At 54.1% G+C, this 24,777-nt stretch overlaps 1 protein-coding gene across 2 annotated transcripts; it reads right to left on the reverse strand.

Moving 5' to 3' along the window:
• Nucleotides 1-2,386: 2,386 nt before the first annotated feature.
• On the reverse strand, nucleotides 2,387-13,468 carry PPP1R32 (protein phosphatase 1 regulatory subunit 32). 2 transcript variants are annotated; one of them, XM_032283198.1, is made up of 14 exons: nucleotides 12,190-13,468; nucleotides 11,174-11,310; nucleotides 10,661-10,778; nucleotides 10,311-10,464; nucleotides 8,178-8,306; nucleotides 7,592-7,655; nucleotides 7,091-7,203; nucleotides 6,599-6,658; nucleotides 6,385-6,471; nucleotides 5,931-6,044; nucleotides 5,753-5,847; nucleotides 3,326-3,490; nucleotides 2,730-2,813; nucleotides 2,387-2,504 (listed from the first exon to the last, which is right to left on the reverse strand). In XM_032283198.1, the coding sequence occupies exons 2-13, from the start codon at nucleotides 11,280-11,282 to the stop codon at nucleotides 2,744-2,746; spliced, it is 1,278 nt and encodes a 425-aa protein (XP_032139089.1). In that variant the 5' UTR covers nucleotides 11,283-11,310; nucleotides 12,190-13,468; the 3' UTR covers nucleotides 2,387-2,504; nucleotides 2,730-2,743. The 2 variants fall into 2 exon arrangements, with proteins under 2 accessions (XP_032139089.1, XP_032139090.1); XM_032283199.1 differs by lacking the exons at nucleotides 10,661-10,778; nucleotides 11,174-11,310 and having other exon boundaries at nucleotides 12,190-12,396.
• Nucleotides 13,469-24,777: the final 11,309 nt, after the last annotated feature.

The raw sequence follows: 24,777 nt of genomic DNA on the forward strand, positions 1-24,777 counted from the left end.
ATCTCTTGACCTCGTGATCCACCCACCTCGGCCTCCCAAAGTGCTGGGATTACAGGCTTGAGCCACCGCGCCCGGCCTTAAAAGGACTCTTAATTTGAAACTCAGTGTGTGACGCCTTCCTTCTAACTCGCTGGGATACTACATGGGGAGGCCTCAGGAAGCTTCTACCCTGTAGGGGGAGCAGGCATTTCTTTTTCTTTTGAAATGGAATCTTACTCTGTCACCCAGGCTGGAGTGCAGTGGTGCAATCTCTGCTCACTGCAACCTCTGTCTACCAGGTTCAAGTGATTCTCGTGCCTCAGCCTCCCCAGTAGCTGACTACAGGCATCTGCCACCAAGCTCGGCTAATCTGCATTTTGAGTAGAGACGGGGTTTCACCATGTTAGCCAGGCTGGTCTTGAACTCTTGATCTCAACTTACCCACCGGCCTCGGCCTCCCAAAGTGCTGGGATTACAGGCGCGAGCCACTGTGCCTGGCCAAGAACAGGCATTTCACATGCAGGAGCAGGAGCAAGGGATGGGGGGTGACACACACTTTTTAACAACCAGATCTCACAAGAGCTCACTCACTGTAGTGAAGATGGCACCAAACCATGAGGGATCCACTCCCATGATCCAGTCACCTCCCAGCTGGCCCCACCTCTAGCACGGGGATTCCAATGCAACATGAGCGGGGGCGGGGGGAGGACACGACAAATACTCAAACTAGAGCAGTGGTATAGGCTGGCAGTGTGTGTGTCTGCATGTGGAGGAGTCTTGGGCCTTTATGTGAAGCTGTGTGTTTGTGCATATTTGTTTTGTGTTTCCATGTGTGGTTGTGTTAGTTTGTCTGTGTACTTCTGTTGGCATTTATGTGCCTAGATGTGTTTGTGTGTGCGTGCCTTCGGGAGTCTGCACACACATGTATGTTTGTATTTTCGTGTGCTTTTTTTTTTGTTGTTTGTTTGTTTTTAAATGAAATCTTGCTCTGTCACACAGGCTGGAGTGCTATGGTATGATCTCAGCTCACCGAAACCTCTTCCCCCTGGGTTCAAGCGATTCACCTGTCTCAGCCTCCAGAGTAGCTGGGAATACAGGCACCTGCCACCATGCCCAGCTAATTTTTTGTATTTTTAGTAGAGACAGGTTTCACCGTGTTGGCCAGGATGGTCTCGAACTCCTGATCTCAAGTGATCTGCCCGCCTCGGCTTCCCAAAGTGCTGAAATCACAGGTGTGAGCCACCACACCCTGCCTTGAGTGTGCTTTTGTGTTGAGTGCGTACCTGTGTGTGTGTGAGTGTGTGTGTGTGTGTGTCTTTGGGCACAGAGAGGCTGGCTGATCCCACATTCGCTCACTCTCCACCTTACTCTGGCCATGGCTAGGGCCCAGCCCAGTCCCTTTGGTGACTCACCCTACTGCTGAGGCATGGACTAGCAGGTCGCCACCCACAGTCTGGGCTGTCGCTGTGTCCTGAGTCTGTCGCCGAGACTCTGTGTCCTCTGCTCCCCTCCTCCCATGCTGGGACCAGCTGGAGCCACCCACAGCCCACATGGAGCCCCAGCCAAGCTGTGGACAGCCCCCGGGCCTGCCGTTCAAGACTGTGCTGGGCACACCAGGCTCTCGGGCCAGCAGCACAGTCCACAGACCCCCACTAAGGAACACAGGCGGAGGCAGGGTGTCAGAGGAGTGCCTGCGTGCCCAGACAAGGCTGCAAGGCACAAGGGATGTCTCCAACCCAGCGCTGCTGCTGCCTTTCTGCCCTGTGTGACCCTGAGCAGCTCATGCACCCTCTCTGGGTCCACACTCCTCATTTATAAGGAGCTGGTGCAAGCAGGCCACAGCATACAGTTGTAGTGTTGTGCACTGCATAAATACGCCTGGTTGAGGTGACAAGAGGTGCTGAGAGCTGGCCCGGATGCTGTCTTGCAGGCACCTGGGGCATCTGCCTGAGGGCTGCCTATTATTCTCACAAACAGCCCAACCTGCTTGGGTCACCCTGGCTGGGAGGGAAAGTGGAACCAGCCTTTGTGATCAGCCCCTTCCAGCTCTGGGTCGGAGTCCAGGTGTCCATGTGTCCGAGACTCTCCTCTGTCCCCTCACCCTGCCTCTGCTTCCCTTCCCTTCTCTGGCCCACCTGCCCCTCCCTGGGGTTCTTCCACACACATGTGACCAAGTACTTTCCCAAACAGCGCGGGCCATAGAGGACCCCTTTACAGGACAGGAAACTGAGTCTCAATGGAGACTAAGGAAAACTGAGGATCAAATGCCGGGTTCATTGTGTCATGTTTCCTCAGAGATGCCAGCTGAGCCCTTCCGACTCCAAATCTGGCCCTCGCTCCTCCACCCCTGCACCCCTGCCCAGCTCAGCCCTCCTTGTCCCAGCCACCCTGACAGCGATGTCACACGTCTCTGCTTCAATGCTCTTTATTTCATTAGGAGGGTAGCTGGGGGAGGTCCCTGTGGGGGATGGAGTGGGGGTACAGACAGTAGCCTGGCTGGCTTCTGTCCCCTAGGGCTGACAAACCTGTGGAGGAGAAGCAGAGGTGAGGCCTAGGGGGCACTCTGGGGTGGTTCTGTGTGCTTGCCTGGGATAGAAGAGGGTCCGAGAGGCCCCCGATCTCCCACCCCCTACTCAGAGGGGGGTCCCCAGGCAGGACTTGCTTAACCCAGGGCTTGGGAGGCAGGGCTGACCCCCAGTGGTCACCCCCACACTGGGAGGAGCTGAGGGAGGGGGTCCCCAGCCCCTTACCAATGGCCCAGGGCTCAGCTGGGTGCCACGAAGCGGCTGCTGGGAGGTGTGTCTCTGTAGAAGGGGTCGACTGAGGCCAGGGTTCTGCAGGAGGCAGGAGGAGAGCGTTGAGGGCGTTGGCAGGCAGGGCCTGGACCTTGCCTTCTTGTCTTCTGCCTGACCCTCCCTGAGAGAGCAGTCAGGGTTCAGCCAGGGCAGCCAAGCCACAAACGTTCTTTGCCTGCCAACTCCAGGCCATTGTTGGTATAAATGTAATTTCTGAGGAATTGAATTGAGCAGAAAGGAGCCGGGTGAGGCGGGACCACAGTCCGTTCATCTCTGGATCCATCTCCCTCTCCCCTGGCAGCCCACCGGGCCTGGAGCACAGGGGCAGGAGCGGGAGGAGCAGCCACGGGGAGGGGAGGGGTCCCTGAAGGAAGAGGAGGGGAGGAGCGGGTGCTGGCAGGAAACGGGAGGCCAGAGACAGCCAGAGGAGATGGGCGTCTCGGAGGACAGACTGACGGACAGACAGAGCAAGAGAGGAGAGCAGGCGAAAGGCCTGGCGCAGGGCCTGGATGAGGGGGAGGGAGAAAGAACAGAGCTTGGGGGAGTGCCACCTTCCCACGTGGGGGTGCAGGTGCCGCAGGCTCTCCGTGGGCTTGGGGGTGGCTTCCATTCGGCTGACCGGCTGGCTTAGGGCATAGCCTCCTGACGTCTGGGGCCGGATGCCACCTCGAGTCCAGCCTTCCCGATCGAGACCCTTGGGGATGTTCTCAAAGTACCTGGAGGAGAGGAGGGGCCCTTGGCTGGAAGCTGGCCTCTGCCCACCTCTGCAGCCCCTCCTGCCCTTCTCTGTCAGCCCACAGATCCCCCAGCCTCCCCGCCTTCGTCATGCTGTCCTCCTCATCTGGCCCTCCCTAAGCCCACGTCCACTTGGGGAACTCTTACTCAAAAAGCCTGCCTTCCCCTCCACCTGATGCGGAGACACTCTTGGGAGTGTAAAAGGACAGTTTCAGTGACACCCCCATCCTTGGCCTGTGTCTGGCCTACCAGCACCTTGGGGTGGGGACCCTGTCTCATCCACTTCTCCAAGCATTTAACTTTTCTTCCATTTCATTTCCATTTCCCTCCATTTCACTGAGCACAGCCAGGTTTGGAGGGCGCAAAGGGGTGCAGACAGATCAATGCAGAAAGCAGTGATGACAACCCCAGGGCTCTGCAGGCACCAGAAAGCTCCAGCAAGTGTGCCTGACACCGGGCAGTAGCCAGGGCACGGCAGGTAGCCAGGAGGAACCCCGCAGAGAGAGCGGGGCTGGAGGGGGGAGGGGCTGATCTCTGCCAGAGCCACAGGAGGAGGATGTTTGCCTAAGAAGGGTCAGAACATCGTCACCTCTCACACCCAGAGCCTCTGGACCTCCCCCGACCCCCGCCTCCGTGGGAACTGCAGCAGCCACCTCAGCACGGCGAATCTGCTGTGTGACTGAAGCACAGCTCCTCCCCTCTGAGCCTCAGGGCTTAGGCCAGAGGACAGAGGACAACCAACGGCCCTTCCAGGTCACACTCTGTTGCTCCCCCAGGCCACCACCCTCCCCTCTTTTCAGTTTCAGCTCAAACGTCACCTGCTCAAGGCCACCGATTTCAAATCTGACCCTCGCCCGATGCAGCCCTCCTGATCCCTTTCTCCCTGCCCATCACCTGACAGCTCTCACGAACTGACGGCAGCCATAGGCATGCCTTCCTCCCAGGCCGAGGTCTGAGCTCTGTGGGGCAGGAGTTGCACGCACATTCCCAGGGCCTGGGGCAGGGCCTGGCACCCAGACAGGGCTCAGTTAAGGTCTTTTCCATGAATGGATTTGGTGGGTATCCCAGAGCAGGGGGTTGGAGCAGGGGGAGCTGAGGAGAGAGGGAGGTGGCGGTGACACCTTGGAGGACCAGGAGTTGGAGAGCAAGAGGGTGGACACAGATGACTGACGTGAGGAAAGCTTGCACTTCCCGGCTCAGAGGAGTTTGTCCTAAGAATTTTACTTCCCGGCCAGGCGCAGTGGTTCATGCCTGTGATCCCAGCACTCTGGGAGGCCAAGGCGGACAGATCACTTGAGGTCAGGAGTTCAAGACCAGGCTGGCCAACACGGTGAAACCCTGTCTCTACTAAAAATATAAAATTTAGCCGAGAGTGGTGGCAGGTGCCTGTAATCCCAGCTACTCAGCAGGCTAAGACAGGAGGATTGCTTGAACCCAGGAGGAAGAGATTGCAGTGAACTGAGATCACACCATTGCACTCAAAAAAAAAAAAAAAAAAAAAGAATCACACACTTCCTTTATAACAGTCCTATAATGCTCTCTCCACCGAGTCCTGGCCCTGGGAGGCTTCCCCATGGCTCTGAGGCCACCTCCTCCTGGAAGCCCTCCCTGATGCCCAGGAAGGTCACTCCTCATCCAGGGAATGCACAACACAGAGTTTACCTTTTGAGGACCCATGGAGCCCACCGACTGTGGGCTGGATGAAGTGTCTTAGCAGACGCTGCTGCTCCAGACCCCTTGCACTCCCCCTTCCTTTCCATGCCCACCAGCCTGGCCACCAGTGCCCTGTACTGCATCTCTGTGGGAAAGCTATCCTTGGGTTGCTAGAACCTGCTTTGCCTGAACAAGGAGGTACCTGGGGTTTAATGCTGCCCTCGGGATAGCCTTTAACCAATGACTGATGGATATGGGGGTATAAATACCCGAGCTCTCTCATCTTTGGCTGGGGTAACTGAGTTATGTGCTTTACGCTGTTTTCTAGAGTTTTCCCTGTGGGATCGCTGGCTTAGTCACATGCTCATTATTGCTGCCTTCCCACCCCATCCAACTTCCCCACCCCCGCACGCCTAACAACCGCCCAATAACATGCTTGCACTCCAATCCTTGGCTTAGGGTCTGCTTCTGGGGAACCCACATTCATTCGTGTTGATCTTATCCAGGAGGCTGTGAGCTCATTACTTATCCCAGTCTGTCTTTCTGTCTGTCAAATGGGTCTCAGCTTTGGACCAGGAAGCAGACCTCACCCTTGGTTGTAGGTGGTCAGGAATCGATGATCCCTGTCAGGATCACGGGGGCTCCGGACATAGCTTGGGTTGTTAAGGCTGAACCCTGTGGGCTCCTGCACAAGAGGGGTAGAGAGGGGACTTGTGACCTCAGGAAGGGTGAGGATTTGGGGTGGAGGATGGAGGTAGCAGGTCTCACCTTTTTCCCCACAGTCTCCCGGCCAAGCAGGGCAACGTTTGTCTGTTGCATCCGATGGGGTGGCTGAAACTGCTGATGACTCAGGTTGCTGGGTTCTGGGTGGGAAGGGGGCACCTGCAGGGGACAGAGCCACCAGCAGAAGGGACGCTGAGATGGCCAGGCTGAGGCAGCAGGGATGGAGGGAAGGCAGGCAGAGGCACACACAGCTGCAACCTGTCCGCAGCCCCAGCGACCCTCCCTTCCCCTTCCAGCCAAGTCTATTTCAGACCACACCCCTGGCCTTCCAGCCCCCAGGAAGGCCCAGACACTCTTCGCCTTCCACCTAGGGCCCTACCTCCACATCCCCAAATATCCTAATTCTTCTCATTCTTCAATGCCTGACCCAAAATGGCACCTTGTCCCAGAATCCTCCCTGTCCCCCACCTTCTCTAAGCGAGGCGCCAAGGTCACTCACTCTAGGGTTCAGAACCCTTTCATTCCCTCGGCTGAAGGCTGTTTCCCGGCCGGAGCCTCTGGCCAGAACAGGTAGAAACTCATCTCCCTGGAGGGAGCAAAGCAGCCACTGGCACCGGGATGTGGCTGCCTCCCCTACTGCCCTCCAGAGCCATGACCTAACTGCCCCCGCCCCCCGGCCAGGCAGTCCCCAGCCTCCCCCTAGCTCAGCTTACATGCAGGTGAGTCTTGGGGAGGAAGCTTGACTTGGTGACACTCTGGCCTGGGAGTAGGGCCTGGAAGGAGGCCCACAGAGGGTGTCAGCCCCGCAGAGGCAGGCCAGGCCCCTGGCGGCTCCTACCCAGTCTGCCTCCAGGCCCCTGCTGTGCTGAACACAGAGGAGGACTCAGCTCTCACGGGCATCATTGAGAAAATGGAAGTGTTTGGGGAGAAGACGGGGGAAGGCATGACCCTGAGTGGGGCCAGCAGGCCAGGGCTCTTGTCTGAACTCTGGATGACCTTGGCTACACCTCTTCATCTCTTTGGACCTCAGTCTTCTCATCCATAAAATGGGGGAATGGGACCAAAGCAACGGTTTTCACCTAAGCTCTCTGACCTTGTTTTTGAACAAAGGGCTCTGTAGCTCATATTCTTTAGGGAAGCTAGAAACCCTGAGACTGGAGGGATTCAAGCCCGGGAAAGTTCTAGCTGGACCCCAGCGGACTTACCGGGTCCCCAGGGAGGGCCTGTGAGGGGGGCTGGAAGACTACGGGGCTCTGGTGCAACTCTTTGGTGAAGCCGCTCCCCTCCTTGGCACCGATTGATTTCTTCTGCAACAGATCTGCAAAAGACATGCCCCCTGTGCTGCCAGGCCACCCGGCCCACCCATGAGTCCTCCAGAGGCTCAACGTCCCAGCACGTGGGAGGGAGCGGACCCCAAGATCCTGGAGACGTGCGTCATGGGGGTCGTGGGCAGCAGGGTGAGGATTCCAGTGTCCAGGCCGGAGGACAGGAGAGGAAGCAGCAGGAAGGGCACACGCCAGCCAAGCCGCCCTCCTGGGAGGCCCAAGGCGCTGAGGTCAGCCCCAGAGAGGCGCATCCCTCCAGCCGCCTGTGCGTCCTTCTTTCTTCCACTGGTGCCTTCTTAGTCCTAGGCCAGCTCCAGGCCCCTCGGGGTAGGAAGTAGGGAGGGTGATTGGAAGGGAGCTGTGAGTTCCGACGGGGCCTACCTGGCTGGTCTGGAGGCTCCCTCAGATACTTGGAATTGTACTCCGAAGTCATGAAGCGCGGGCCCTGGAACACAGAGGTCGCAGGAATGGGGACACCGGCCCACCAGGGCCCCGAAGGCGTGCGGCTGTAGGGGGGCGCCTGGGTTGGTTATCTGTGCTCTGAAGAGGCCTACGTGGGCCAGTACGCACCCTGGACACAGGGGTCTCTCTGGGGTGGAGCATGGCGAGGCCAGGAATTCCAGCACAGGAGCACAGTGCCCCTGGGACTGTGACTACCACGTCACACACCACTCCAGACTCCTGGTGATGAGTGGGGGGGTCCAGAGGGACCCAGACCAGGAGGGGCCGAGAGCGAGAGGAAGAAGGCAAGGGAAGAGCATCTGCGTTAAATCGAGAGAAGCCACATTGATGGTGTTTTGGAAAGAGCCAATGTCAAATCCTTTGCTCTCCTGTCTTTCTGGGCGCCCTGCGTCCACACTGAGTTGGCTTCTTGGGTGAGTCAGAGCAACACCTGTCTCGAGGTGGGAGGAGGCGGTGGGTGTGGCTCCTCTGCCCCACCCCAAGCCCTTAGCGAACTGCCACTCACATATCGGAAGTTCTCCCGAGCCAGGGAGTCCTGGCCCTGCTGCTGGTGGAGGAGGGGCACTTCCCTGGGTTCCAGCCCTGTGATGGCCTGAGGCCCATGCTCCTGGGTGTCGAAATGGACCTTCCGGACCTGGGAGGAAGAAGGGCCAATGACAATCAAGGGGGCCGCAGTCACTACCTGACTGATTGTGCTCTTGACCTCTACAGAGCACAGTATCTGCATAGCCGCCAGAGGGGATCCCTTTACATGAAACCTGCACGTCCCTTCTCTGCTCAGAGCTCTGCAGCCTTCCCACCATGCTCACAGGGAATTCCACATCCTGCTGGTGGCTCACAAGGACCTGAGGGCCTCACCCAGCTCCAGCCGCTTGTCTCCCTTCTGCCCCACCTCAGTGCCTTTGCACCTGCGGTTGGCACTGCCTGGACCACTCGTCCCTCACACAGCTGTGTCTGGAGGCGCTGGCCTCCCTCAAGCCTTTGTCCAGGCCCCCATAGCAAGCTCTTCCCACCCTCCAGTGCACAGGCAACTCCTTCACTTATTTATTTATTTATTACTTTTTTTTTTTTTTTGAGGCAGAGTCTCGCTCTGTTGCCCAGGCTGGAGTGCAGTGGCATGATCTCAACTTACTGCAAGCCTCCACCTCCCGGGTTCAGTCAATTCTTATGCCTCAGTCTCCCAAGTAGCTGGGACTGCAGACGCAAGCCACCAAGCCCGGTTAAATTTTTTGTATTTTTTTGGCAGAGATGGGCTTTCACCATGTTGACCAGGCTGGTCTCAAACTCCTGGCCTCAGGTGATAGGCCCACCTTGGCCTCTCAAAGTGCTGGAACTACGGGTGTGAGCCACCACATCCAGCCCTTTTTTTTTTTTTTTTTTTTTGAGATGAAGTCTTACTCTGTTGCCCAGGCAATCAGCCTCACTGCAACCTCCGCCTCCCAGGTTCAAGGGATTCTCCTGCCTTAGCATCCCGAGTAGCTGAGATGACAGGCACCGGACACCACGCCCGGCTAATTTTTGTATTTTTAGCAGAGGTTTCGCCATGTTGGCCAGACTGGTCTTGAACTCCTGACCTCAAGTGATCCACCCACTTTGGCTTCTCAAAGTGCTGGGATTACAGGCGGGAGCCACTGCACCCAGCCTGCAACTCCTTCACTTCCTTCCTCCCTACTTCTCCCTTGTTGTATTTCTCACCCCAACACTCCACTGACTCATTATCTCCAAATATGAAGGAGATATTCAGAACATACAGGTTGGATGAATGAATGACTGTCCATTCTGGTGGTGGTGCTGATGATAGGGACGGTGGAAACAATGAGGATGGAAATAAAAAAGATGGCCCAGGCCCTGTAGCTCACGCTTGTAATCCCTGCACTTTGGGAGGCCAAGGTGGAAGGATCACCTGAGGTCAGGAGTTCGAGACCAGCTTGGCTAACATGGCGAAACCCCATCTCAAAAATAAATAAATAAGTAAATAATAAAATAAAATAAAGAAATGAAAAAGATGGCCCGGGCGCAGTGGCTCATGCCTGTAAACCCTGCATTTTGGGAGGCGAAGGCGGGCAAATCACCTGAGGTTAGTGGTTCAAGACCAGCCTGGTCAAGATGAAACTCCATCTCTACAAAAATACAAAACTTAGCTGGGCATGATGGCAGGGGAGACTGAGACAGAAGAATCGCTTGAACCCAGGAGGCGGAGGTTGCAGTGAGCCAAGATTGCACCATTCCACTCTAGCCTGGGTGACAGTGTGAGACTCCCTCTCAAAAAAAAAAAAAAAAAAAGAAATGGAAAAGATAAAAGATGGGGGTAATGATGTTGATGGTGGGGGGCAGTGGTGGTGGCAGGGAAGGCGATGGGGCTGCCAGGTGTGCACAGGAGTGTGGGGCTCATGGGAATGGGCAGGGATGGGGATGGAAACGGAGGTGGAGGTCATGGTGGAGCTGGGGCAGGCAATGGAGGTTGTGGGGAGGGTGGGGATAAGGATGAGGACAAAGGGGAGAAAGAGGAGTGGACCCCATCCCTACAACGCGGCTGCTCCAAGCCCTGTCACCTCCACCTTGACCAACTATTGGCAATGCAGCCACAGTCCCACCCCACGCTAAGGCTCCACTCTCCGGGCCCTGGCCCAGCACTGACCTCCTTGGTCGGGGGGCCGGCACAGGGCTGCTCCCGCCCGTAGCCTGAGCTGGTCTGGTGCATGCTCCAGGGCAGGGGCTGCTTGCCATCCAGCACCTCCAGGGGGCGGTAACTCTGGCTGCTCATGGACTGGAAATGGTCCCGGGCTTGTTCCCTGAGAGTGAGGCTGAGCTAGAGGTCCTCTGCCCAAGAGCTTCCCTCCTCCCTGCACCCTCCCACAGATGGCTCAGGGGTCTTCCGTGCCTTGAGCCACCCAGGACTCCAGGCAAGGCTCCGGGTCCCCATCCACAAAGCCTGGAGTTGGTCTGATGAGCAGGGCAGGGGCTGGGAAGGGGTCATATAGACCGTACCCCATGGCAGGGTTGTCTAAGGCCTCCAGACTGGCTTGGCTTGAAACCACGGGCTGGAAATTTGATTTGTAGCCGGTGCCTGTGTGACTGCTTACTCGGGGCTTGAAATCCTCCCGACCTGCCAGAGACAGGCCCCAGGGTCAAAAACAGGCAGGGCTTCCCAGGCAGGGTCCGCATACTCTGAGGGGCCCGGGGGTCACAGTGACAGGGGAGGGCTCAGAGCCACAGGCTGGAGCCTCGAAAGCCTGGCCTTTCAGGACTGTGATGGCAGGAAATGGAGTGGGTGGGCTGGGGACAAGGTCAGTGTGGCAAAATCACAGTGACAGAACTGCAGGGACAGAATCGGAGAAGGGAGCCGCTGGACAGGGCTCAGGGACAGGGCTCAGGGACAGACGGATTCAGCGGACAGGGTTGCCCTTCAGTGTGACAGCCAGAGGGGGTTCTCCTCCCTCAGAGAGAGCCCCCCCTTCCTGCCCTGGCCCAGGGGAGGTTCCTGCACAAAGGTGCCCTCACCATAGGCTGTGCAGTAGCTGGTGGCATAGAATTTCAGGGGGTCTGTGGAGCCCCCCGAACTCATCTTCACATAAGGGGAGACGACCCCTAGGGGGAGTTTCCCCATCATGATGCCGTGGGGCAGGACCCCGGGGGGCCTGGAAAGGAAGCACAGGGAGCCTTGTGGGTCCCAAGCCTGGCTCAGAAGCCCAAAGGGGTGAAGATCTGTCCCCCACCCCCAACGCAGCTGGCCCCTTCTCCCAGGCCTCTGTCCCTCCGGTCCAGCTCCCACATCCCTAAACTGAGGACGAAACCGATCATCCACACTTATCCTAAGAGTCCTTGTGTCTCCTTTCACTTTCCACACCTTATTTATTTTTATTTATTTTTATTTTTTTCAACAGAGTCTTGCTCTGTCACCCAGGCTGGAGTGCAGTGGCGCAATCTCGGCTCACTGCATCTCCGCCCCCAGGGTTCAAGCAATTCTCCTGCCTCAGCCACCCGAGTAGCTGGGATTACAGGTGCGTACCACCGCGCCCAGCTAATTTTTGTATCTTTAGTAGAGACGGGGTTTCACCACACTGGCCAGGCTGGTCTCAAACCCCTGACCTTCTGATCCACCCGGCTCAGCCTCCCAAAGTGCTGGGATTATAGGCGTGAGCCACTGAGTCCAGCTTTCACACCTTATTGTTAACTCTTCCTGTCCCCATTTACAGCCAGGGCAATGAGGTTCCAAATGATAAAGGATTTGCTCATAATAGGTGGCAGTGCCGGGATTGAGACCTAGGGCATTTGACCCCTCGCCCCCGACCTGAACCTTACATACCTACCTCTCAGAATGAATGAGCCGACAACCTCCTGCCTGGGGAATTCTTGGCACCCCACCCAAGAAGTCAGGCTGGGACCCTCACTCCCAGCCCCTCGGCTCCTCTCTCTCCCTCAGCTCCCCTAGCCTTGCCTGCTTCTAACCTTGCCTGCCTCCCCTGGGAGTTGGCTGGGCTCTCCCTGAGGCCCAACCACAGCGACCCCACCCTCACCTTTCCTCTGCAGAGGCTCTGAGGTCAGGGAGAGGCTTCAGGAGTCAGAGCTGCTCCAGAGAAGCCAGTCCTGGAGGTGGCCATGTAGGAGAAACAGTGTGTATGTAACCTAGCAACTGGCGCCTAGCAACAGCGTCCCCAGGCTTCTGAGCCCTTCTAGGGCCAGGGCCCACTGAGGGGCTGACCTGGCCAGGAGGGGAGGGCCAGGAGCTGCCTGTGCAAGGCCCCACCCCAGGGCTCCAGCCCTGACCTCCGGCCTCCTCCACAGGCCCGGGAAGAGTTGCCGCCTACATGACATAAAATAAAAGATAATCCCGAACACTCAGTCCCATTAAGTACCCACTTCTCGGCAGACACTACATCCTCTACCTCCATCCACTGAGCAGCTCTTCAGGTAGCTATGATTATCCCCATTTTCGCCAGGGGAACAAGAGGCTTAGACAAGCAAAGCGACTTGACTCCAGAGATCTCGCATTAAGAAAATAGCCGTGTTCAGATTCAAACGTGGGTGGATCTGTATCCCGCTCTTTTGCCTCTGGGTCAATCAATGCTTATTACGTTCCGCTGCAGCTAGATCTGTGCCAAGCCCTTTAACACACAGTGCATCGTATAATCCCCCAAACCACTCTGTGAACTGGGTACCATTACTGTGGGGCCAAGAAGCTGCACCAGGTAAGAGTGTGGTTCAAATCTCACCTGTCACCTCTGATGAAGTACTTATCCTCTTCACGCCCCCATATCCCCTTCTTCACAAGGGATGTGACTGCACCCACCTCACAGCGCTGCTGGCAGATCTAGCGAGAGCGTGGATCCAGCACCTGGCAGGTAGTCTGTAGCGGACCAAAGACCTGGGCAGGAATTCAGAGGTCGGGGATCAGGGTCTGGAGGCGCTGTCCCATCAGAGCTCCCATTAGGTCCTGTTCTCCGGCGGCCTGAGGGTTTTTTTGCTGTGTAGCGACACCCAGCGGCCATAACTCGTAACTGCAGGAGATGCCGCAGGGCATCCCCTAATAAGAGCTGGGGGGGGCGGTCCTAGGAGTCGGGGACAGGGTAGCTCCGTCGCCCTGGCCACAGGCCCCCACCAAGCCTCACTCTCCCCTCCCTCCAGGACAGAAGGGGCCGGTCTGGGCAAGGAGTGTCCCTGGAGGGCAAGCGCTGGAGTCCACAAGGAGCAGGAGCCCAGGTGCCAGATGACCCAACCGCAGTGTGACTTTTGGACCTGTCATCTGTGGACCTCCGTCCTTCTATCTGCAAAATACAGCAACAGACTAAAAGTCCTTCAATATTGGAAAATCCAGGCCCGCCTTATCCCACTCCTTTCCTGTATCCATCCCCATTCATCAAGCACGTTCTTGTGCCAGAACTGAGCTACAAATCACCTCATTGCTTTTCCCTCCCAGCCCTATGATGGGAACTACTGTAATTGTGCCCATTTTACATATGAGGAAGCTGCTTGAGGGCTCACAGACAGGGAGGAGTGGAGCTAGGATCCAAACTCAGCTCTGACCCTGGAATCTATGCTCCGCCCTTTGGAGCAAACCAGCAAATTCTCCAGAAAGCGCTGGGACGGTAGCACTGGGCTCTTAGCCCTTGGTGAAGCTCGATGATTTTCCAAAGGGATGGACTGCCCTGACCAGATGGGCAACTGCCTCCTCCTTTCTAGCCCTTCCCAGTCCTAGGCAGTAAGATTCCCCTGTTTCTGGCCAGGTGTGGTGGCTCACACCTGTAATCCAGCACTTTGGGATTACAGGCTGAGGCAGGCGGATCACCTAAGGTCAGGAGTTCGAGACCAGCCTGGCCAACATGGCAAAACCCCGTCTCTACTAAGAATACAAAAAGTAGCTGGGTATGGTGGCGGGTGCCTGTAATCCCAGCGACTCGGAAGGCTGAGGCAGGAAGAACTGCTTGAACCTGGGAGGCGGAGGTTGCAGTGAGCCGAGATTATGCCACTGCACTCCAGCCTGGGCGACAGAGCGAAATTCCGTCTCGAAAAAAAAAAAAACAGTAAAAAACAAAAACAGAAAAAAGCAAAGATTCCACTGCTTCCCTCCTATAAGAAGGCAGACGCCACAGATACACTGGGTTAGCAGAGAGGACCCAGTGAGGGGACATACTGAGCCTCAGCCCATAGAGCTCCTTGGCTGGGATCGATGGGGTAGGCCCTAACAAGCTTCCGAGGTCAGAGCACACCACTACTGACCTCTGAGCCCTGAACAGAGACAGACGTCTGCACTGTGTGTGCTGGGCTGTGTGGGCTGCAGTTCCCCAAAGGAGGATTAACTCAAGTGAATGAGACACATACCACTAAGTGTGCGTTGTTTGGCTTTGGTTGACATGGGTCTTTATGGCTGCCCTCAGAGGGAAGCCAGGGCTCTTGTAGAGAAGAGACAGGTTGGCATACTTCGGCGTAATGGATAGAAAAGCCTCCTAACACACTAAACAATCCAATAGGGGAAAACGCTGCCCTGGGGAGAGTGAGTTCCCCATCCCAGGAGGCATTCAAGCAGAAGCTTGACAGGATGACAGTAATAGAAAACTTTCACTGGTGTGTTAGGTACCAGGCACTGTTCCTAAGCACTTCTCATGATTAGCACAATTAAACTTCATCACATTCGTACATGGTGGGTGGTATCAGCTCCTCCATTTTATGTATGAACAAACTCAGACACGAGAGTCTGCATAACTTGTCCAAGTTCACACAGCTAGTAAGGGGAGAAGCCATTATTTGAACCCAGGCATCCTGGCTTCACAGGTCATGCTGCTGACCACTTTGATATTGCCTCAAAGGCTGAGCTAGAGGTTCTCTGACCTATTTTCAAAATCTGACCTCTGATGACTGTCTTTTTAAATTTCTTCTTAAATTTGATTGCCTCTATAAAGAAAAAAAATTAAAAAGTAAAGATTTAAAAAAATTATTTATAGAGACAGGGTCTTGCTTGTTGCCCAGTCTGGTCTCAAATTCCTGGCTTTGAGGGATCCTCCTGCCTCAGCCTCCCAAAGTGCTGGGATTACAGGTGTGAGCCACCGTGCTGGGCCTAAAAATCCTTTTAAAAAGTTAATCCAGGCTGGGTGAGGTGGCTCACACCTGTAATCCCAGCACTTTGAGAGGCCGAGGTGGGCAGAGCACCTGAGGTCAGGAGTTTGAGACCCGCCTGACCAACATGGGGGAGACCCCGTCTCTACTAAAAATACAAAACTAGCCGGGCGTAGTGGCGCATGCCTGTGATCCCAGCTACTTGGGAGGCTGAGGCAGAAGAGTCACTTGAACCCAGGAGGTGGAGGTTGCGATGAGCTGAGATCGCACCATTGTACTCCAGCCTGGATGACAGAGTAAGACTCCATCTCAAAAAAAAAAAAATTCATCCCTCTCGTGGTCCTCAGTTTGTGCTGGGCACTGCTGGGTGGAAAATTCATAGACGAAAGGTCTAAAATTGTTCAAATCAGCTAAGATGATTGAGAAATGGGAAACAGATCCCTGGAATGCAGCTAAGAGCGCTGAGCACCCCCAGCCCAGGAGGCTAGGGGCGGCAGGGAGAGGGGAATTATACTCCTACTTTTGAAATTCCCAAGCTGGAGGCTGGCACAAGCCTAGAGTAATGTTTCTTGGCTTCAGGTGAACTGAGGTCACATCCCTGCCCTTTCTGAGCCTCTTCTAGACTTGGGTTTGAGATCTGGCTCTGGCACAGATAACGCTATGTGACCTTTCTTAATTAACTGCCTCCCTCTGATCCTGCTGCGAGCAAAAAGAGGGGGTGGAGCCACAACGGAGGTTTGGCTCGCTTGTCTCTAGTCTGAGATGCGTTGTTTGTTCGGCCTGGAGGACTGGGAGCTCTGTCTTCATATACTGAAGTGATGGCTGGCTCCAGGTCCCCTCCCCATGCACCCCTCCCCCACCATCTGTCTGAGAAATAGCAGGACCCCAGCCTACCCCCCTTCCAAGGTCCTTCCCCTCTGCCTTATTACGGGGGGCATGGAGGGGAGTCTGCCTCATGGCAGCCCACATTCAGCCTGGCCTCTGGGCTGGCTGGACCTGCACTGGGAGCTTCTCCCAAGCCAGACTCCAAGGTGTCCACAAGGACAGCAGAGCTCACTGAAGCCCTCATCCTGCCCACCAGAGCACCGTTCCCAACCCAGGTGCTTCTGAGCCCCCAAGAAAGCTCACGCAGGTGAGGTGCCCTAAGCTCAGCTGCTCCAAGTGACCCTTTCGGGGGAGCAGTTGAAGCTGGGGCGCAGGACAAAGGGGATCATGGCAGAGAAGAGCTGACAGGGAGGACGCCAAGCCCATGGGCCCCCATCTTCCCTGCAACGGGGAAGAGTGGGGAGGCCTGGATTTGTGCGACCACCTTTTTATCGAGTCCTGGGGGTGGGGGCTGCCCCGCTTCATGGGCTCAGCTGCTTCAAGGGTGCTTTGGTAACTGAGTTGGGGAAATGGGTCCAAAAGCCACTACGTCTGAGTGGTCTAGTGTAGGTTAAGGCTTTGGGGCTCTACTGACTGGTGTTCAGATCCCAGCTCCTTCACAGACCAGCCAGGGGACATAGGCTCCATCTCCCTGCACCTCACTGTCCTTGCTTTTTTTGTTTTTGTTTTTGTTTTGAGACAGAGTCTAGCTCTGTCACCCGGGCTGGAGTGCAGTGGTGCGATCTCGGCTCACTGCAACCTCCGCCTCCCAGGTTCAAGCAATTCTTCTCGCCTCGGCCTCCCAAAATGCTGGGATTACAGGCGTGAGCCACCACGCACTGGGCTGTTGTGAGAATGAACTGAAAGAAGGGTCTTCAGCATGGCACCTGCACAGTGGCACCAAGGGATGGTGGGTCATGTGATGACCACGGGTCACAGATTGGGTCCACGGAGCGGCCCACAGGCAAGCCTCACTGTCATCGATTTTGCCCATTTCCAGCTTCTCTGCTCTGTGACTTACAGTGATTAAGGCAGGAGAGCTGCCCAGGCTTGGAGCCCACCTCCCGAAAATGCTTTCACTGAGCTGTGTCATTACCAGGAACTGCAATAGCCTGCATCTAATGGCTAAGTCCCATCTCCCTCTCTCTTTCCTAAAAGAAAATGATTCCCCTGACGATGAGATTGCTCTCCCTCCCCGCCTCCCACGATCCTGGCCTCACTTGTGGTTCATTTCCCCACTTGGTGGGTATTTCCTGGAAGACTTTACCCTTCGTATTTGATGGCTGTTCTGTTCCTCCCTGTTCTGTTCTTTACTGTCTCCTCTGGGTGAACTTGTTGATCTCACACAAGATTTAAAATTCATGACTCCTGGGGAAGACAAAATGAGATGGAGCATAAAATAAGAAGCCAATCCCAGTCCTCAGACGGAATGACGGTATTCTCAGCGGAGATCAGCAAGAAACCAGGACAGAGGTCGAGGGGTGGGTTTCCAATGCACAGAGACCTGGATTCAAATCTGCAGCCCTGCCTTTATGAGGTGTGTGCCCCAGACAACTTCCTCAACCTCTCTGAGCCTGTTTCTGTGGCTGTATGGTGAGGTCACAGTAGAGCTTTAAGAGACTTAAGCTTGGAATACAGAAAAGACAATATTTACATGCTTAGCACACAGCCTGGCACAGAGGAAGCACTCAAGAAATGTTTATGATTATCATTAAATTTTTCTGCCTTCCTTGCAGTTAGATAAGGGCCACCTGGCTGGATCTGTGGGTGGAATTGAGCAGTGCCACTCCCAGTCTGAGTAGTTAGGGGTGGGTGTGAGTTTTCCATTCTCTGTGGGTAGAAATCACACTTGGGATGGAAGAATCAAGAGATGGAAGCAAGCTGGATCTCTGAGTCACTGCATGGAGTCAGCTGCCCCGGAGCTGCTTTTTCTGCAGCGCACTGGGATGTGATATAGAGATAAACCTTGCTGCATTAAGCCTCTGAGGTTCGGGGTTTTGTTTGTTACTGCAGCATAAGCAAAGAAATGAAGATTTGAGAACTTCTTGGGAAGTAAAGTAGGATGTGATTCTGTATTAGTCAGCATTCTCCAGTGAAACAGAATGTGCACATACACGAGAGACAGAGAGAGACAGATTTATTATAGGGAATTGGCTCCGGCTGGGCCAGTGACGCCTGTAATCCCAGCACTTTGGAGGCTGAAGCAGAGGATTGCTTGAGCTGAGTTCAAGACCAGCCTGAGCAACACAGTGAGAGTCTGTCTCTACAAAAAATGTGTCTTAAATTAGTTGGGCACGGTGGCACGTGCCAGTAGTCCCCGCTACTTGGGAGGCTGAGGTAGGAGGATCACTCAAGCCCTGGAGTTTGAGGCTGCAGTGAGCCATAAATGTGCCATTGCACTCCAGCCTGGGCAACAGAGCAAGACTCCATCTCAAAAAAAAAAAAAAAAGGAATTGGGCCACATAATTAGGAAGGCTGGCGGGTCCCAAGATCTTCAGGATGAGTTGGCTGGCAAGCTGAAGACCCAGGAGAGCTGATGGCTTAGTTCCAGAGTAAGTCCAAAGGGCTGAGAAATGAGAGAGCTGACGTAGTTCCTGTCCCAAGGCCAGCAGGCTTGAGACTCAGGAAGAGCCGATGTTCCCATACAAGTCTGAAGGCAGGATAAAAGCCCGAGTCCCAGTTTGAAGGCAGCCAGGCAGAAAGAATTCTCTTTCACTCCGGAGAGTGTAAGGCTTTTTTTTGTATTCAGGCCTTCAGCTGATCACATGAAGTCCACCCCTATGAGGGGAACAGTCCGCTTCACTCAGTCTACCAAGTTAAATGTCAATTTCACCCAAAAGCATCCTCACAGCAACACCCAGAAGAATACTCAATCACATACCTGGGTATCCAGTAACCCACACAAATTGAGACACAAATTAACTGTCACATTCAGGTATATGAAACTCACTGGAAGCAGACAGAGGAGAGGCCTACTGGAATTTTAAGAAAACAGTCATGCCCAAAACACCATGAGCCTTTTTTTTTTTTTTTTTTTTTGAGAGAAAGTGTCTTGCTGGATGGGCGCAGTGGCTCACGCCTGTGATCCCAGCACTTTGGGAGGCCGAGGCAGGTGGATCACCAGAGGTCAGGAGTTCGAGACTACCCTGACCAACATGGAGAAACCCCATCTCTACTAAAAATACAAAATTAGCCAGGCATGGTGGCACATGCCTGTAATCCCAGCTATTTGGGAGTCTGAGGCAGGAGAATCACTTGAACCCAGGAAGTGGAGGTTGAGGTGAGCTGAGATTGTGCCATTGCACTCCAGCCTGGCCAACAAGAGCAATATTCCATCTCGGAAAAAGAAAAAAAAATGAGAAAAGGTCTTGCTCTGTCACCAAGATGGAGTGCAGTGGCGCAGTCATAGCTCACTGTGGCCTCAACCTCCTGAACTCAAGAGATCCTCCCGCCTCAGCCTCCCAAGTCGCTTGAAGTACAGGCATGAGCCACCACGCCTGGCCATGAGCCTGGTCTTTAAAAAGACTATGACTATTTGACACTTAAAACTTCCATAGGCAGGAACTGGGCTGAGAAATCTACATAGCCCTCAAGGAGGGCAGAGCACACAATTCCTGCTTCAGATGCGATCCAGGAGGGTAAGGTAGGGAAAAAGAGCCTCAAATGAGGGAGCAAGCAGTCCTGAGGCAGCGATGAAGGGAGTTCCTTCCAGACAGCAGTGGCAGGAACTTCCCTATCCTCCACAAGGTCTGCCCAGCAGGCCTCAGCGCCCACTTCCCGGGGTGCCCTTACTCTGGCTTTCCTGCCCCTGCCCTTGCCTCTACTCCACGTCTGTGTATGGCGTGGGGGGTGGGGAGCAGGTAACTTGGTTTTTTTTTTTTTGAGATAGAGTCTTGCTCTGTCACCCAGACTGGAGTGCAGTGGTGCAATCTTGGCTCACTGCAACCTCCGCCTCCCAGGCTCAAGCGATTCTCCTGCCTCAGCCTTGCTAGTAGCTAGGATTACAGGCATGCACCACCACACCTGGCTAAATTTTGTACTGTTTAGTAGAGACGGGATTTATCCATGTTGGCCAGGCTGGTCTCAAACTCTTGTCCTCAGGTGATCCACCCGCCTCGGCCTCCCGAATTGCTGGGATTACAGGTGTGAGCCACCGCACCCAACAGGTAACTTTTTAAAATTCCTACATCTCTGGACCAAAAAGGGCCACCTCTAGACCTCAGAAAGAGACCCCAGGGCATCCCATGAGACCCTGGCTGGAGGCAGGAACTGCGCATCACTCTGGGGTTTTCTCCCTTGGAAAGGGGTTTCATGGTGCGTGTTGTGTGTAGGAAGAAGAGTGAATCCAACGTGGGACACGGAGACCAGCAGCACAGACGGTAGTAGAGACACTTAAGGCTCAGCCAGAGCTGGTTCTCCTCTCCCTCCTGGGTACCAGGGGGAACTGCACCTCCCAGGCTCCTTGCAGTTCCGCAGGAACATGTGACTAGCTCTGGCTCAAGGGCTCTTTCCACAGGAACATGTGACTAGCTCTGGCCCAAGGGCTCTGAGAAGTGTCATGTGTTGCTTCCGGGTTGCAAGTGAATGTGAGTTATCCACACTTTCTCATTCCCTTTAGTGGTGACCGTGGAGACCACGTGTTGAGATGGCAGAGCCTGGACCGCTGGGCCGCCACGGGAAGGAGCCGTCCTGAACAGCCCAATTTACGCCGGACTTGGTACCAAGGAGAAATAAGCCTTGCGTTGTTAAGTCGCTGAGATCTGGGGGTTTATTTATTATCATAATCTAGCATGACCTGACTAGTACCCCTTTCATTAGAAAGATAGTAGCTAACTATATCATGCATAGGAGGGAGAGGAAACATCTAGAAAGTGTGGTGAGTTTGGGGTTTCAAGGGAATCTTGTGGCTGGGTGCAGTGGCTCAGACCTATAATCCCAGCACTTTGGGAGGCTGAGGGGGGAGGACTGTTTGAGGCCAGGAGTTTGAGACTATCCAGGCCAACAAAGCAAGACCCTGTCTCAAATTTTAAATTTTAAAAAGTTAATTTAAAAAAAAGCCAGGCGTAGTGGCTCATGCCTGTAATCCCAGCACTTTGAAGGCCAAAGTGGGTGGATTGCTTGAGTCCATAAGTTTCAGACCAGCCTGGACAACATGGAGAAACCCTGTTTCTACTAAAAATACAAAGATGATCCGGGCGTGGTGGCACACACCTGTGGTTCTAGCTACCTGGGAGGCTGAGGTGGGAGAATCACCTAAGCCTGGGAGGTCGAGGCTACAGTGAACTGAGATCTTGCCCCTGCACCCCAGCCTGGGCAACAGAATGAGACCCTGTCTCAAAAACAAACAAACAAACAAAAAACAGAGAATCTCATAACACACAGAAACATTTTCCACTAACTTGTTGAGTCTTATTAACAACTTCCATTTGCAACAGATGTTGATGGCCTTGGATCCAGCACAGACAGCTTCATAAAGAGCTTCTACCTTCATTTATTTCATCAGTCAGTTAGTCATGCAATGAACATTTAATGAGCGCCAGCTACGTGCCAGGCACTGTGCTAAAACAAGGAACAGAATGGAACAGTATGTATGGTCCTTACCCTCTGTGGAACTAGCAGTAGGAGACAGTCATACAAAATCAGGGCCGGGCTCGGTGGCTCACGCCTATAATCCCAGCACTTTGGGAGGCTCAGGAATTCGAGACCAGCCTGGGCGACATGGCAGAAGCCTATCTCTACCAAAAAAAAAAAAAATTAGCTGAGTGTAGTGATGTGCTTCTATGGTCCCAGCTACTTGGGAGGCTGAGGTGGGAGGATCGCCTGAGCCTGGAAGGTGGAGGCTGCAGTGAGCTGAGACTGCAGCACTACATACCATCCTGGGTTACAGAGGAAGACTGCATCTCAAAAAAATTTGTTTAATAAACAAATAAATAAATAATCTCTCTGGGCTAGCCTAAGGGCCGTGTAGGGTAACAGGACAAGCATGCTTATTGGAGGCTGATGAGCCTGGGTTCCAATTCCAGTTATTTCCATGTAATGTGATTGCTTAGCACAGTCTCTCTCTCTCTCTCTCTCTCTCTCTCTCTCTCTCTCTCTCTCTCACACACACACACACACACACACACACACACGCAAAGGCACAGAAACAAAAAGCAGCAGAGTAGCATTCAAATGCAGGCCTGGCCAACTCCAAAGCCTGCAAACTTAGCCGCAATGCAATGCTGCCCCTCCAATGGCCAGGTACAGTGCTGTGTGCTTTATCCATGCCATGTGCCAAAAGCATCGTCCATATGTTTTTTTTGACACAGAGTCTCTCTCTGGAGTGCAGTGGCAAGAGACTTGGCTCACTGAAACCTCCACCTTCCGGTTTCAAGCGATTTCTGGCTAATTTTGTATTTTTAGTAGAGACGAGGTTTCACCATGTTGGCCAGGCTGGTCTTGAACTGCTGACCTCAAGTGATCTGACCCCCTTGGCCTCCCAAAGTGCTGGGATTAGGGGTGTGAGCCACCATGCCCAGCCGCATTGGCCATATTTTATAGAGGTGTACACAAAGGCTCAGAGATGTGAAGATGCTTCTAGAAGTTTGCACAGCATGTCAGCCAAGGAGCCAGGACTCAATGCTAGGATGGTCTCATTCTCACCTGCTGAGATCCACTTCAGAACGTGCCATTTTCTTGCATAAAACCTTCTCCTGGCCAGGTGCGGTGGCTCACATCTGTAATCCCAACACTCTGGGAGGCAGAGGTGGGCAGATCGCAAGGTCAGAAGTTCGAGACCAGTCTGACCAACATGGTGAAATCCCATCTCTACTAAAAATACAAAAATTAGCTGGGCGTGGTCGTGGGCGCCTGTAATCCCAGCTACTTGGGAGGCTGAGGCAGGGAGAACTGCTTGAACCCAGGAGACAGAGGTTGCAGTGAGCCAAGATTGTGCCACTGCACTCCCGCCTGGGCAACAGAGCAAGACTCTGTCTCATAAATAAATAAATACCTTCCCTCATTGGTCCCTGGCACCTAATTCTAGAAAGCACATGGGACGGGCCCTGCCCTAGTAAAGTTTCAAAAGTTTATCACGATGGTGGAAATCAATGCTGCTCAACCTTATTTCTGAATCCTCACCATTGGGGTATGGGATGGAACTGCACTTCCCAGCTCCCTGTGGAGCTTTGTGATCAGTTCTGGTCAAACGGTTGTGAGCGGTAGTGAAGAAAGAGTGTCGTGTCCAGAACAAGCATTTAACTGCCACTGTGTGACCCTCCGGAGCTCTATCTTCCTTTTAGAGGAAAGGAAGAGACTGAACTGTGCCACACTACAAATTCATAGGATGAAGCCCTAGCCCTCCCCCCATGCGATCACTGGAGACAAGGCCTTTAAGGAGGCGATTAAAGTGAAATGAGGTCACAGGACAGAGCCTGGACCCAATAGAGCTGATGTCCTTAGAGGAAGAGACACTGGAGCTGTCTTCCTGCCATGTGAGGACACAGTGAGAATGCTGTGAGCGAGGAGGAGGGTCTTCACTAGAAAGCAAATCTTGCTGACACCCTGATCCTGGGCTTTCCAGCTTCCAGAACTGTGAGAACATTTCTGGGCTGGATGGGGTGGCTCACGTCTGTAGTTCCAGCACTTTAGGAGGCCAAGGAGGGAGGGATTGCTTGAGCCCAGGAGCTCAAGACTAGCTTGGGCAATGTATTAGTCTGCTCTCATGCTGCTAATAAAGACACACCCAAGGCTGGGTAATTTATAAAGGAAAGAGGCTTAACTGACTCACCATTCCACATGGCTGGGGAGGCCTCACAATCATGGCTGACGGCGAATGAAGAGCAAAGTCACATCGTGGCAGCAGACAAGAGAGCTTGGGGAATTCCCCTTCAAAGAATTATCAGATCTCATTAGACTTATTCACTACCATGAGAACAGCACAGAAAAGACCCACCCCCATGATTTAGTTACCTCCCACCACGTCCCTCCCATGACACATGGGAATTATGAGAGCTACAATTGAAGATGGGATTTGGGTGGGGACATAGCCAAACTATACCAGGCAACACAGTAAGACCACATCTCTGCAAAATTAGCCAGGTGTGGTGGTGCCAGCTACTTGGGAGGCTGAGGTGGGAGGATCAACTGAGCCTGGGAGGCCAAGGCTGCAGTGAGCCGTGATCGCACCATTGCATTCCAGCCAGGAGATCCTGTCTCTGACTAAATAAAGTAGCTGGCCACAACGGCTCACACCAGTAATCCCAGCATTTTGGGAGGCTGAGGCAGGAGGATCACTTGAGCCCAGGAGGTCAAGACCAGCCTAATCAACAAAGGGAGACCCCATCTCTACAAAAAACAAAACAGCTAGCCGGACCTGGTGGTCCTAGCGGCTCAGGAGGCTGAGGTAGGACGACTGTTTGAGCCCAGGAGGTTGAGGCTGTAGTGAGCCATGATCGCACCACAGCACCCCAGCCCGGGTGAAAAGTAAGATCTTTCCTCTTATTAAAAAAAATTTGTTAAACTTTAAAAATTTAAAGTTATAGTTTTAAATTCAAGTAACCAGCACACCAAACCCCTTTTCTCAGGAGAAGGCAATAGAGCAGAGGGGTTAAGAAGGGTGACCACACAACCAGGCCACTTGGCTCCAAGTCCCTCCTCCCCCACTAACCAGCTGAGCCAGGTTGGGTAAGTTGCATGACTTTTCTGCATGT

Source organism: Sapajus apella, unplaced genomic scaffold (assembly GCF_009761245.1).
Source record: "Sapajus apella isolate SASKATOON/1434 unplaced genomic scaffold, GSC_monkey_1.0 scaffold14, whole genome shotgun sequence".
NCBI lineage: Eukaryota > Metazoa > Chordata > Mammalia > Primates > Cebidae > Sapajus > Sapajus apella.